Source organism: Brassica napus, chromosome A1, assembly GCF_020379485.1.
Source record: "Brassica napus cultivar Da-Ae chromosome A1, Da-Ae, whole genome shotgun sequence".
Lineage (NCBI taxonomy): Eukaryota > Viridiplantae > Streptophyta > Magnoliopsida > Brassicales > Brassicaceae > Brassica > Brassica napus.
The window spans coordinates 4,828,377-4,842,026 of record NC_063434.1 but is presented as its reverse complement, the minus strand read 5'-3'; the positions used below and the strand labels follow the sequence as shown (position 1 = coordinate 4,842,026).

The window sequence follows — 13,650 nt, the reverse complement described above, 5'->3', positions numbered from 1 at the left end:
GATCAAATCTTTTGTACAAAACTTTTAATTACACAAAAGCCTTTTTATTATCTCTTACATATCATGCTCATCTCATTACATCCGTCTTATGTTACATTACATATATATGTTTATTGCTCTTCAGATTACTACTACATCGCAAGTAAAACAAAAGAGTTAGAAAATTCAGTAAAATACATAGTCACAGTGTCTCCATTACTCTTCTTTGTAGCGTTTCTAAACCAAAGCTGGTGATGCACCAACCATCAACTCTTCTTCTTCATCCTCATCATCCTCTGCTTCCCACATGAAATGAGCGTATGATCCCAAAACCATACTACAAAAGTCACAACCCAAACCCAAACCTTTCAAAATTCTGAAAAAAAGAAAGAATCCAAACTCTACATATAACATAACATACCAATCATCAGGAGAAGCGTTAACAGCTTGATCAAAGTAACACTGAGCTCTCTCCTCATCTCTCTTCGTCTCCCAAATCAACTTCCCATACATCGACAACGCTTCACCATCGCCTGGATCCGCAAGTATAGCTCTCCCGTAATACTCCTCCGCTCTCTCCAAATCTCTCTCCACCTACTCAAAAAAAATCCAATCTTTATAACCTTAACTTCAACCACACGCTCACAAGCTCACAAGCTCACAAAGTCGAAACCTTTTACCTCGTACAAGAACTTGCCGTAGTTCATCAGAAGAAGCGAGCTGTTCGGATTCGATTTCAACATCTCTCGATAGTAATCACCGATCTTTCTCCTATCCTCGTACCCGCCGCTGAAACCAGATCCACCGCCACCGCCACCGCCACCGGAGAAGCCTTGCTCATCTTCCTCCGGGATTCTCGCCGGAGAAGGCTTTGATCCGACGACGCTCTTCGACATTCTCTCCGATCTGATCACGTCGCTTTCCGATAACGCCCTCCGCATCCCCGCCGCGGACTTGGCGTCGATCGAGATCTTGCCGGCGGAGAATCTATCGCCGTTGGTGGATAACGATTCGACGGAGTTGTGACGGGAGATTGTCGTCGGGATAAACCGGGTTTGAACCGGCATCGAACCGGTTCGCATTAAAAGAGATTTCATCACGAACCTTTTTGTCTTTGATGATGATCTTTCGAGTGTGAGATTTATCTATTAACGGAATCTCTCGTTTCTTTTCTTGCTATTTATAGATTGTTCAATCATCTGACTTTTGTTTCATATCCACCGTTGGATTGTTTGACTTTTTTACTTTACAATCTCGCGCCAGTTTCTCGCCACGTCATCTCTTTCGTGTAATACACTTAAAGTTGGTTTTCTATCAGCCGTCCGATGTGATGAAAATAATTGATGGGGAAGAATCAGCTACGGTTTGCACGTAAAGGGCCAAGAGATTGACTGCTCTATTTATGACACGTGGAGGGGATTGTGGGACCTGGCGAGGCTGTACGGGTTCTTGGTACTTAGGTGAGTGTAGGATATTTTCACCCTTTGATGGATTTTGTAGTTTGTGCCTGTGCACACAGACGTACGAAACCACCCTTTACCATTGTATTTCAACTTTATCGAATACCATTAGCGTGCCAGAATCATAAGAACATGTGTAGCGAAACGCTTAACCTAACTCTTACCCTATTTGAATTTTTTTGATGTCATGTCAATTATATAATGTGGCTACTCAAACAATGGTGTTTGATAAAAGACAAAACGTTTGCTTGTTGTAGCTAGCTTTTTTGGTTTTGTCTCCATGTATTACAATAAAAGTTTTTTTAAACGACTTGATGAAATATATAATACTTGAGAGATCACACCAGTATTAGTATAACATAAACTATATAGAACGTCATAAGTCTTTATCCGCATCTATATATAATCGTAGGACTAAGCTTTCTAGTTATCTCAATAGTGTTTTCTAACATGTTCATAATCTCTCTATCAGCGATTGATTTGAGATAATATCTTTATTGTTGTGGCAATAATTAGTTATCACTTATCACTACGACAGTATTATTATCACTCAGTTCATGTTCATATACCATGTCTAGTGTACTTGACCACTTGGGAAAAATGATTTTGATCGATATGTGAATCGTGGATATGATTAATATCACAATCACACTTAATTACATTTTCTTTATCTTTGGGGTTATCTGTGAAATCGTGAAGATCTGATTCACTATGGTTACAACTTACAGTTGGCAAATTTTCCTGTTTGATAAGATAAGATAAGGTTTCTTTTGTCTAGTATATGATGAAAATATGGTATTTTAGTTTTGTCATTTTGTTTCACATTGTTAAAGGTAACGTTATCTTATAAAATAGATGGTTGTTTTACGAAACATGGAAAATGGAAACAACTTCACTCAACCTACTTGACTTAGTTAATGATACTAAAATAACTAATGATAAGTGATTAGTTTATTACTTACGTATTTTGTAGTTTTTCTTCCCAAAAAAGTAATAGTATCCTTAGGAGTATAGTCATTGTTTCATTCCGTCACATAGAGATAAAAAAACATGAATGGAAGATGATACAGCAGTGATGTTAGTCTTTGTTCACCATGTCAAAACCAAAGGTGTCGAAACTGAAAGGTAGCTTGCGAAATGGTGTGGTAAAGATGATGATTTAGCTGGAAGTTGGATACAGCTTCGAAAACCGACGAGTTCTTAATTTCTTCATTTTTGGTGCTGATGCCAAACCTCATTGATCAATCAAACTATCCCACTTCTCACAATCCATCCTAATCTCAAATTATCTTGTTGGTCACTAAAATGCATTGAAATTGCAGTTTGTCTACTTTTGAGAAAGAATTTTACATTTGATTGGATGTAAATAGTAAATATCATGTTTCAGTAGCGATGATATGTAACCGTGTTTGGCAGCAAAATAAAACAAAATCCTGATATTTTTGGTTAGAAGGTGACTTAAATTAACAAGTGACTATACCCTTGAAACCAGAGAGAGAACAAAACGTACTATTTTAAGGACTAAGTGGCTTAGCGTCAAGCAAATGTCACAGAGGACTCGTTCAATGCATAGTATTAAGCAAATCAAGCAACAAACAAAACCAAACCAAACTCAAAACACAGTTTCTATTTTTAGTAATCACAACTTCTACACTTCCACCCCATCACACATTTTCCACACACTCAACCAAATAAAAAGCTTTTTTTTTAACTAAAAACTATAAACAAAAACAATAAAAATACCAGATCTCTTGTTCTTTTTCGTGTATGAGAAATCTCACGGCGGAGATAATCTGTCTCCGGCCACCATAATGTCGACATATCCTTCATCTTTACCGCCACATTCTCCATCAGAAAACTACGTCACACCGCCTTTGACGGTCATCCTCACCGTCATACTCCTCGTTTTCTTCTTCATAGGTTTTTTCACGCTTTATTTCTGCAAGTGTTTTCTCGACGCCATGATGCAAGCTTGGCGTCTCCGCCATGGAGGAGAAGCCGAAGCAACCGAAAATTCCATCCAGCCACCAGAAGCTCCCATGGTTAATCCCGGCCTCGAACTTCGCATCATAAACTCGTTTCCCACTTTTCCTTATTCCTCCGTTAAAGATCTCCGGGAAGAGAAATATGGCCTCGAATGCGCTATATGTCTACTAGAATTCGACGGAGATCATGTCCTACGTCTCTTGACCACATGCTACCACGTGTTTCACCAAGAATGCATTGATCTTTGGTTCGAATCTCACAAAACTTGTCCCGTTTGTCGCCATGATCTTGATCCTCCACCGCCAGAGAACACCACCATTACGCTGCCTAACGTCGATGAGATGATCATTGATGTGATTCAAGAAAACAGCGACGATGATCAGCATCATCAGATAACAACACAGATTGATACTTGGCCGTCTTCGGGACAAAACAGTTGCTTAAACAGTGAAAGATCGAGAAAAGAACAAACTCTGCCGGATAAATTCTCGAGATCACATTCCACGGGACATTCAATAGTGAGAAACAAACCGGAGGAAGAAGATAGGTATACATTGAGATTACCGGAGCATGTCAAGATCAAGGTTACAAGAGGACATGGCCAAACAGAGAGTTGTGTTACTTTTGGTGAAATTATTAGAAACAAATGTGATCATCGCCGGTTTGGTGAAGTCTCCAACCAAACGGTTGTTACACAATCAGAAAATTGAAGAACTAATAGATACTATACTCGATACTTTTCTTTCTTGACAAAAGAGTTCTTTTTATTTTTTCTTGTTGTTGTATTGAATTATATACATCTTTTAGGTAGAAATTTTAACTTGAGATGCTAATTAGTGTTGTTAGTGATTTTATATATTTTATTTTCCAGAGTTTTATTAATAAAAGCGGACAATTTATTTTGTGGAGTGTTAAACCAAATTATGAGTGACTGGCCTTAGAAAAGAAAGCCAATTTGTGCGTCTATCATAGTGTAAATTTACGTTTCTAAATCAAATTTCAAATTTATATACAGAACTAGCTCCAGTTTTGAAATGGTAGACCTACCTGTTCCCGCAAAGTTATACCATGGTCGAGGTAAAACTTTGTATAACTTGGTTTCCAGTTATACTAGGTAAAGCCACGAGGTTTGTTTGTGCTTCGAAGCTGCTTTTGTCGTGCTATAATAAAGGGATTAAGATTCCGTCATCGGTGAGACGAGCGGTTTTTTCGGGTTTACGGATGTCAGGGTGTTTTGGTGAGGCGAGAATGGCTAAAGCCAAAATGAAACTGATTCAAGTTGGGAAGAAGTCCTTCTGCAAGGATCTGTTACAAGAAAGCTAAGGTGATGATCAAGGAAACAATGATGAAGTTACTCACTCAAGTTTGGTTCAGGTGGAGCTGCTGATGTGAAAGACACATTTTTTTTCTTCTGGTCTTGGAGATTATCAAGCAACTGAAAGTAGAATAGCAACGTTCTTTCCCCAGTTCTTTGATACATGTTATCGATCCTGACTTTTCAAGCATGGTTTCTAGGTTGGGTAAGAGGTTATCAGAACTAATTTGGGATTCTGTTGGTCAGTCAAGTGGAACAGATCAGGTGAGCTGGCAGGCTGCTCAAGCGTCCCTTGATGGGGTAACCATCTGAACTGAGTTATTTTTCTTGTTTAACAGTCAGTGATGCTACTACTCCAACACTGAGGCACACCTATATAACATATTATTATAAGGAGCCTTTGCTCCTTGTCGGTGAGCATCTCTATACATCAGGTCTTTGGGAAACTTCTTCATCACTGTTGAAAGAAGCTCAAGTTGAGTCGTCTACCTTCCTTGGCTCCCCCTTCTTCTATTGCATATTCCGCTACACAGGAGATGTCTAGGCCGGTGACTCAGAAACAATGGTCATCTGGCCGTGCTAGCTGTGGATTTTTCACCAGCAGCAACCCCGAAAGTATATGCACAACTATGCATAGTTGTCATCAGAAAGTGGTCGAGTGAGTTTAACAGTTACAAGAATGGTTATTTATATTTCACAATTAATTGTATTTTTAACGGAAACAAAAAGAATGATTCAGAATTAATCATTGTCGTAACATACTGTAAGAATCATATAATATGAAAAAAAGAGATAAGTAATGTGCGTTGAATCATTCATGTTGTTAACTAAGGACTATGGTATTCTACTTAACAGTGACCTATCTACTTGCTAAATGGTAGTGGTAATTCCTAGGAATATCAGTATAAAAAGATGAAACCAATGAATCTGCTGGAAGTATTCTTACCCACGTTCTCTTTCTATTGGCTCAAATGAGTTTCTCTTGAATCATGGAAAAAAAAATTGATAGAAAAAAGCAAATTGATATCATGGTTTTCTTCAATATTTTATTTAAGAAAAGCATACCGTAAAAGGGAAGTTTGTTTCTAAAAAGCAAATTGATATTATAGTTCTAATCAATTGTTTTGGAGTTCCAACGATGGTCCAAATTGTTCAAAGTATATAATCAAAGAGCTTATTTGCCAAATAACAAAAAGAAAAAAATTAGATATTGGTAAAGAGAGATATGAATAGAAAATAGGAAAAAAAAAAGTTTTAGTTAGTTAGCGTATTTATGTTTTTTTATTGAATATAAGGTGCAATTTCCCTATAATCAAACTCGAATCAAACAGTTTCACTGTATGATCTCGCAATATCAGCATAGACGGTGTTAAAATTTACGAGATCTCACACACAAATTTATTTTAAATCACAAAAATAAATAAAAGAATTATGATACATTTATTTACGATAACAATTATATAAACAAATAACAAATTTAAACATAATTTTTTAATATCTATATTTTATAATAATATAATTAATTATTTGTATAAATGTATTACTTTAGTGTGTTTTGTACTTTATTAGTTTAGTGTGTTTTGTTACTTTGTTTACAAATTAAATATGTTAAAAATTATTTATTTATTACTTTAAAATTTTAAAATTTTCAAAATTATGGGTCCCCAAAAATAGAGACCACATCCCAATGTTTCATTGATATGCCCTCAAAAGGGTAACTGGGTATGAGAAAGCAGCCTTTGTTTTGCACCATCAAAGGTAAATCACGAAGCTGGATTAACTCATACAAGCCTTAGCAAGTAGTCTCCTATCATAAAACTCTCAACCAATACCTCAGGTACTGTTAAAAAAGGATTTATTCTCACAACCTAATATTCATACACTCATGTAGAACTTTTAACATTTTAAATCTCTCTTTCGTACGGGACAAAAATGATTAGAAATATAATGAACTATTTAACTTGTGATAATTGAGAAAACCAAACATAAATTAAACATCATTCACGAACTCTGCGAATCATTCATCCCTCGCATCTGGAGATATAAGTTTGAGCACCTTTTCTTGTCATTTTACACACCAACTTCAAGAGTTTCAACACCTAATTCCTTCCTTTTTTTAACAAGGTGTAACCAGGTCCAGGACCAACCCGACTAATCTTCCAGTGAGTTACTTCGTTCATAGGATTTTTAATTGATCTAAAACATTGGCACTATTTCAACTAGTCAAACATAAAAAAATTTGGATAAGTTATTCAAACTTATTTTTCATTAAACTGAATTGAATTAGTTATTTTAAAAGCACTTAAGACTATTAATTATATATCTTTCAAATAGAATAATATGACAATAAAATCATAGCTACCTTATTTATGTACCAGATTCTTGATATATCTTAGTCAACAAGCCATTTATCTCATCAAAAGAAAAGAAAAAGAACAAAGTTAAAGCCATATTAAAAGAAGAAAAAAGCATGTAAAGATAACAAAGCAAGCTTCTCATATACCAAAGGAATCAATCACTCTTCTATATTATAAACGACATTTCATCACACTTTTTGACACACACAAAACACATTTTATCACACACATATATATGTATGTATTCAATTTCTTACATCCTTCATATGTCCAATGATTTTGGTTATCATATAAGAAAGATAATAGTTATTATGATATAAGTTTTGTTTTCTTCTTTCATGGAGTCCGATCCAAACCCTAATGCTCTAAATCAATACATAAATCCAAGAGATTGCACTCAAGGCTTTTGTTCCACGTTTTGTCCTCAATGGTGTAGTTACATCAAGTTCTCTCCACCACCACTTTCCTATGAACAATTCCTAACCGACGGTGTTTCATCAAACCCTAGTGTTTCCCCTCTTCTCATCGCCCTCATTGGAATCCTTGGAAGTGCATTTCTCTTAGCAACTTACTACACTCTTGTCTCAAGGCATTGCGCCACCGACACAAACGATGAAGCTGCCTCAGACACGGGAAGATCTGATCTTATTATAGATGTTAACTCGCCAGAAAGTCAAGATCATGACAACCCTTTTGCTCATGAGTCTTCAAACGCCGGGTTGGACGATGCCGTGATAAAGAAGATAGGGTGTTTCAAGTTGAAGAAGCATCAAAGCGGGCTCAAGATCAATGTTACTGATTGTTCCATATGTCTTGGAGAGTTTAATGAAGAGGAGAGCTTAAGGTTATTGCCTAACTGTAACCACATTTTCCACGTGGTCTGTATTGATCGGTGGCTCACCTCTCACTCAAACTGTCCGCTTTGTCGGGGTAAGATCATTGTTCCTACCACTCAAGAAACCGATCATGTCTTTATGGTGATGAATCTTGATCGGTTTACTAGCAATGCTGGACCAGCAGTGGGAAATGTAATGGTTCTTGATCCTTGTGAAGAGGTTAGTGTTTCGATCAGTTCTCATCATCCACGACGATTCTCGGCCGCTGATATTGTTATGTGGATGAGCAGAGACGGAGAAGAGGAAGAGAGAAATTATGATCTTGAAAATGGAAACAGAGTGAAGCTTGTAGACTACTTAAAAAGATCATTCTCAAGTAGTGGATTGGTTCTTGGGGCTCAAGGACCGACTAGGAGATCCTAAACCTACTTCCTTTAAACCAAATTAGTTTCTGAAACATATATTATTGTACTTACACTTCGAGAAATTTATACAAAATTACATATATAATGGATACATTCATCATCCGGTTCGTTTTCCTAAGGATGGATTATATTTTTAGCCTAGATTTTTTCACTGTCTTTATATATGTTATCCATATATTTATTTCATGTCATAATTTATTTCTAAATTAATAGTCTCGCCATCATCACATACCATCAAGTTCATTTAACTACATTTTAAATACATATTCTTAAATAAATAAATTTCATTGTAAATTATCAATTTAAAAAGAAATAACCAAAATTTATTATTTCAGATGCTTTGGTTTTCATAGTGCGAACTACAAAGAACGAGTATCTAACCTTTTCATGTTACATTTTCCATTTTTTAAAGTGAGTTTTAGCTGGGTTCTCTCCCTTTGTGTTCCTCCCAATTATAGATTCTCTCGTTATAATGGTATTAATTGAGAAATCATGAGCTTTCGAGAAGAAAGAAAACAAAACTGAAAAACTATTTACTACTATATGAGCAAAAATACATAATCTCTGGTTTCACATTATAAGGTGTTTTGACTAAACTAACAAATATTAAGATAAACATTCTTCCGTTTTAGTATTTAATTTTTTTTTAAAAGAAGGATCATTGACCAATTATATTTCAAATTTTCATTAATTAAATGAACTAATCACTTCACTTTTTCTATTAGACTTCGAAAACAGTTTTATATTGTGAAACAAAAAGAACCTCCAAACAATTTATATATTGAAACAGAGGAGTATAATATTATTGTCCTTGGTCTCTCAGGCTTACTCCAATTTCCAAATGGCTCCTTCTCGAAAAAGTTAAACGAGAAAGCAAATTACACCTTCCCCACCAATTGCTTTCCAATGCCCCATGAGAATTCATGTACCATAACACCATAATACCCAATTGCTTTCCAATGCCCAATTAAAATATAAAACCATTTAAGTTTACCAATTATTTAAAGTCGCACACAAAAGAAAGAAAGTGGCTCCATGATTTAAATGAGGACCCCATACGGTATAATCTGTTTGAGCCGAAAATCTAACTTTGGAAGTCCAAACTCATGCAATGAATCGTTTCGAAAAATGATCTTCCCATCCAAATAATATCGTGTTTTGACATAAATTAGACACTATATTATCATGCATTTAAAAATCAAATGATTCTTGCAATTTGTTTAATATCATGGTTTTATATTTTTACCAGGGAAAATTTATGTACATATTTTATATGGATAAAACAATCCCTTATTGAAAAATTCCACACTATAGAAATGGACGAATAAAATGCAGGATGGAATCTCATTATTTATTTGTTATTCCAGATCCATCCATGTATACATAAAATGAAAATCAAGTTTAACTTTGTTTTATTCCCATTTTCACCCCCTTAAAATCTCTATATTGCCATTTCTACACTTTTTGCATCACATCCATATAAATATACAAAGCACATTACATATTCACAGATTTTCCAGTAGTACGATAAAACCTAACTTCAGGCCTTTTCTTTTTGCTAACACAACCAAAAGACCATTTCTTTCATTATATGAAAAAGACAAGAGACAAAGCTTCTGTATTAGCTATACCTTTGTGTGTAATCTTGTAAATCAAGAAACTAGCAAATGGCCAAAGCTTCTGTATTAGCTTTAACTCTTTTGCTTCTTCTTTTTAACCGGTGTTCATCCCATTGGAGATCTGTGAGGGATTCCCTTTCTTCTCTTGGCGATTCTGCAACTAGTAGATGTAGTCAGTGGAGGTGTTGATGGTCTGAAACTCTGGAGATTTGATATGTTCCTCCCAATCCCAATGCCGTCACCTGAATCCTCTGATTCCATCAAAAGGTTCTTCCTTCCCTTTTCAAAGCCTCTAGATGATCCAGCAATCTTTATTTCATTCCCAAGAAACATAGACAAATAAAGTTTATCAGAGAACCGTTATAAGATTGACAAAAAAAGATTGACCCATTTCAAAACGTTTTCATCTTTTTCTTGGGCGGCTAAAATATAATTGAATGTACTCAAAAATACAAGGAAATGTTAGGTGAAACTGTATGAAGCCCTTAAAATGTGAGGATGTTACTCATATAAATGTTGTTATTGAAACGTGTAAAGAGGGAGAACAAGTGTAGACCCAATACCAAAGATTCTTTCTTTTGACTCAAATACAAAATTGTAAAGTTGAACAAATGTACCTTGCAGCCAAGAGAACAGAAGCGGAAGCTATCATCAACGAGGCTACGATAGCAAACTTTGCAGGCATTGGTAACGCCTTTCCCTGGCCTAGGCTGAGGCCTCTCGTTCAAAAAAACCACTTTAGCACTATTGATCACATATGTTTGGATACCTGATATGTCAAGATACTTTTGTATCTCATTCACCCTTATAACATCATGATAAGAAGATCTCCTTATCTGCCAAAAACCAATTCAAGAAAATTAAAAAACTCAACACAAGAATACAAGAACTATTGCCAGAACGTACCTGAATGGTACGATGATCCTTGTGATGGGCAAGACAGAGAGAGCAGAGCGGACCGTTGGTGCAGTCTAAGCAATACATATTGCATTCACTCTTGTGGGAGTCTACATGAAACTTGCAGTGAACAAAGAATTGCTCTTTAAGCAGAGGTTTCAGCCATGGAGGCCATCGGTTATCTTCCTCCTCTGGTCCACCAGCTCCCTACAACAAATACCAATACAGAGTTTTGATTGATCAGTTTCAGAACACATAACCATTTGGTATATGATTTGATTATGTATACCTTAAGAGACCATTTAAACATATCTCTTAAAACTTCTTCTTGTGGGACAAGTTTGAAATTTGATTCTCTGTTTTATATTTCAATTTTTAAAAAGTTATCTATAAAGGAATCGTGTTAAGAACCCATAAATGTTCCAGATTCCTGCTCACTATTTTACTGGATTTTGGAGGATTAAAAAAGTATAAAATTGGTATATAATGGAAAGCATATTGTACCAAATGGTGACACCAAATAAAGTAAAATTACTAAAGGGAATAAAACATGTAGAAGAAGATGAAAAACTCTTTCAAAAGAGCATTGTTCTGATTCTTCAAGATAAAAATCAAATCCCTTTGTTAGGTACACGAAACAGAGCACTTAGATGAAATAAAAAACAGAGCATTCTAGTTAAAGGGTATTGTTTGAAATACAGAGCACTTAGATGACAAAAAACAGAGCACCTAGATGATAAAGCAGAGCACTTTATACGAAAAACAGAGCATTCTAGATAAGTGGTAGGTTTGAAATACCATGATTCTTCTGTTTTTAGGCTTGATTTCTCGGATTGTCTTCTCTTGATCTTCGATTGCCATTTTCGGGAGAAACTTGATTGCAGTAAAGCAAAAAGATAGTCTTTTCGAGTAAAGCTTGGAACTATTTTTTTTCCTAGAGAGAATGAAAATGGGTTTTAGAGAGAGAAAGAGAAGAAGTTTCTTGCAGAGAGAAGGCTGGGGAGGGAGAAAAGAGTCAGTCTCTCTCTTTATCTTAGCAAAGTCGACCAACAAAACCTCCTTCTCCTTTCCTTCTATTTTCAACTATATTCAAAATAATAATGTATTTATATTATTCCACTATGAGAAAAATCTAATTTTCTTTTTGCGATATTTTCAACTATATTCAAAACAATATTATCAAACAATTATTACAAGAATCTCACTCCTCTTTTTTGTCAAATTTTTAGTACATTATTATAAATATTAATATACTATAAGAATTTTTATAACTTTGTCTATAATTAGTCTATTTTCCCTATTTTGTTATGTAATTTTTTTTTTCGAAATATGTTTCTGTCAACTTTTTTAACAACAAATATGTGTCTGTCATTATTGGACTTATCTTACAAATTCATTATGCATTCATTAAATAATGGTTAATATTTTTCCGTTACATAGCTTTACAGTACAGCACTATTGTTGGGTTACACATTAAGTATTTCAGAACAAAATAAGAATTTTCCTTTCGTTATTGATATGGAGTTTTAAAACTTCAATTTTTATTTGGGAAAAGTTAGGTTTTCGAGTTAGATATGATGTTAGCCAAGTGGAGAAAAGTATTGCTCCATTATTGTAGCTTTGACATCTCATCTCTATCCTTTACAAATCCCATTAATATGTTTTTTTTTTCTTACATCAGGTGGTCTCTATCTATTTGTCCTCCTTTATTTTACTATTTTGATTAATGAATCCTAAAAGTAGCTATAGATGTATAAGTAAATATACATTTTGCGTTGCGTCATGTAATTTTTTTGTTAAGATGGTTTAACCCATCTCAATACTCAAACGACCAACCAACCAAAATATATCTTAATATTGTCAAACATGACCCTGATGACAAATAATCAAATATTAAGTTATATACGTAATATTGTCAAATATAACCGTAGTAAAATAAAATAAACGGAATTATTGAACAGATATACGGTAAAATCCTTAGAAAATCAGAAAACAGTTTTGGAGTTATGTTATTTTAAATTAGAGTTATGATGAAAATACACACATATATTACTCTATGCATGAGCATGAGTAAGGCTGGCCAGAAAACCCAGAATATGAAATCCACAGACCCGATCCGTTATCCAATTTAAAATGCGAAATACTCAAACAAATCTTATATGATAATACAAAATATATGCAAATCTAATATATTATTAACTAAACCAAAATGTATAACCTAAAAAATCTAAAATTAATAGTCAACAGAAATATTTAAATTATACTATTTAATTTAAATGATCAATTTAATATTTATTTTGATATGATAAATAAAAATAAGTACTATAAATTAAATAAATAAGTACTTCACAACTTACTCTTTGAGATAATAAGTATATTCAATCTATAAGGTTATGCGTATTGTTTACGAACTATATTTGTTTTTACACTTGATTTACACTTTGTTGTTATTTTTTTTTCAATTTGATGTGTGTTGGATTATTTTTTATTTGATTCAGCTATGTTTTCTTGTGTTTTTAAAGTTTTTATCCAAACCAAACCGACGTGACCTGAACAAAGGAATATAACAGAACATTAAAATATTATATCATTTAAACCTATATATAAATAAATCATAAAACAAATATTATGAAAAAATAGATTTATAAACTTTAAATCAGAAAAAAATATTTTTACATAAAAATTTATAACATATAATCGTATAAAATAAGAAATTATTATAAAGTAATTATGACCATGTGTCATATAAATTATATTATATATATCTTGTATTTAA

The 13,650-nt window shown here is 34.1% G+C and overlaps 4 protein-coding genes across 5 annotated transcripts; 2 read left to right on the top strand and 2 right to left on the bottom strand.

The window, feature by feature from the left end:
- Positions 1-28: 28 nt before the first annotated feature.
- Positions 29-1,138, bottom strand: LOC106427273. The gene is made up of 3 exons (XM_048782143.1): positions 660-1,138; positions 401-573; positions 29-316 (listed from the first exon to the last, which is right to left on the bottom strand). The coding sequence occupies exons 1-3, from the start codon at positions 1,074-1,076 to the stop codon at positions 217-219; spliced, it is 690 nt and encodes a 229-aa protein (XP_048638100.1). The 5' UTR covers positions 1,077-1,138; the 3' UTR covers positions 29-216.
- Positions 1,139-1,365: 227 nt separating this feature from the next.
- On the top strand, positions 1,366-4,326 carry LOC106427248 (RING-H2 finger protein ATL29). The gene has a single exon (XM_013867979.3). The coding sequence runs from the start codon at positions 3,251-3,253 to the stop codon at positions 4,133-4,135; it is 885 nt and encodes a 294-aa protein (XP_013723433.2). The 5' UTR covers positions 1,366-3,250; the 3' UTR covers positions 4,136-4,326.
- A 2,941-nt stretch (positions 4,327-7,267) lies between these two features.
- On the top strand, positions 7,268-8,499 carry LOC106427238 (putative RING-H2 finger protein ATL53). 2 transcript variants are annotated; one of them, XM_048782117.1, is made up of 2 exons: positions 7,268-8,152; positions 8,224-8,499. In XM_048782117.1, the coding sequence occupies exons 1-2, from the start codon at positions 7,436-7,438 to the stop codon at positions 8,251-8,253; spliced, it is 747 nt and encodes a 248-aa protein (XP_048638074.1). In that variant the 5' UTR covers positions 7,268-7,435; the 3' UTR covers positions 8,254-8,499. The 2 variants fall into 2 exon arrangements, with proteins under 2 accessions (XP_048638074.1, XP_013723424.2); XM_013867970.3 differs by having other exon boundaries at positions 7,270-8,499.
- A 1,248-nt stretch (positions 8,500-9,747) lies between these two features.
- On the bottom strand, positions 9,748-11,955 carry LOC106427206 (protein RGF1 INDUCIBLE TRANSCRIPTION FACTOR 1). Its single transcript, XM_013867944.3, has 4 exons — positions 11,673-11,955; positions 10,884-11,081; positions 10,595-10,813; positions 9,748-10,286 (listed from the first exon to the last, which is right to left on the bottom strand). The coding sequence occupies exons 1-4, from the start codon at positions 11,733-11,735 to the stop codon at positions 10,083-10,085; spliced, it is 684 nt and encodes a 227-aa protein (XP_013723398.2). The 5' UTR covers positions 11,736-11,955; the 3' UTR covers positions 9,748-10,082.
- Between the last annotated feature and the right edge of the window lie 1,695 nt (positions 11,956-13,650).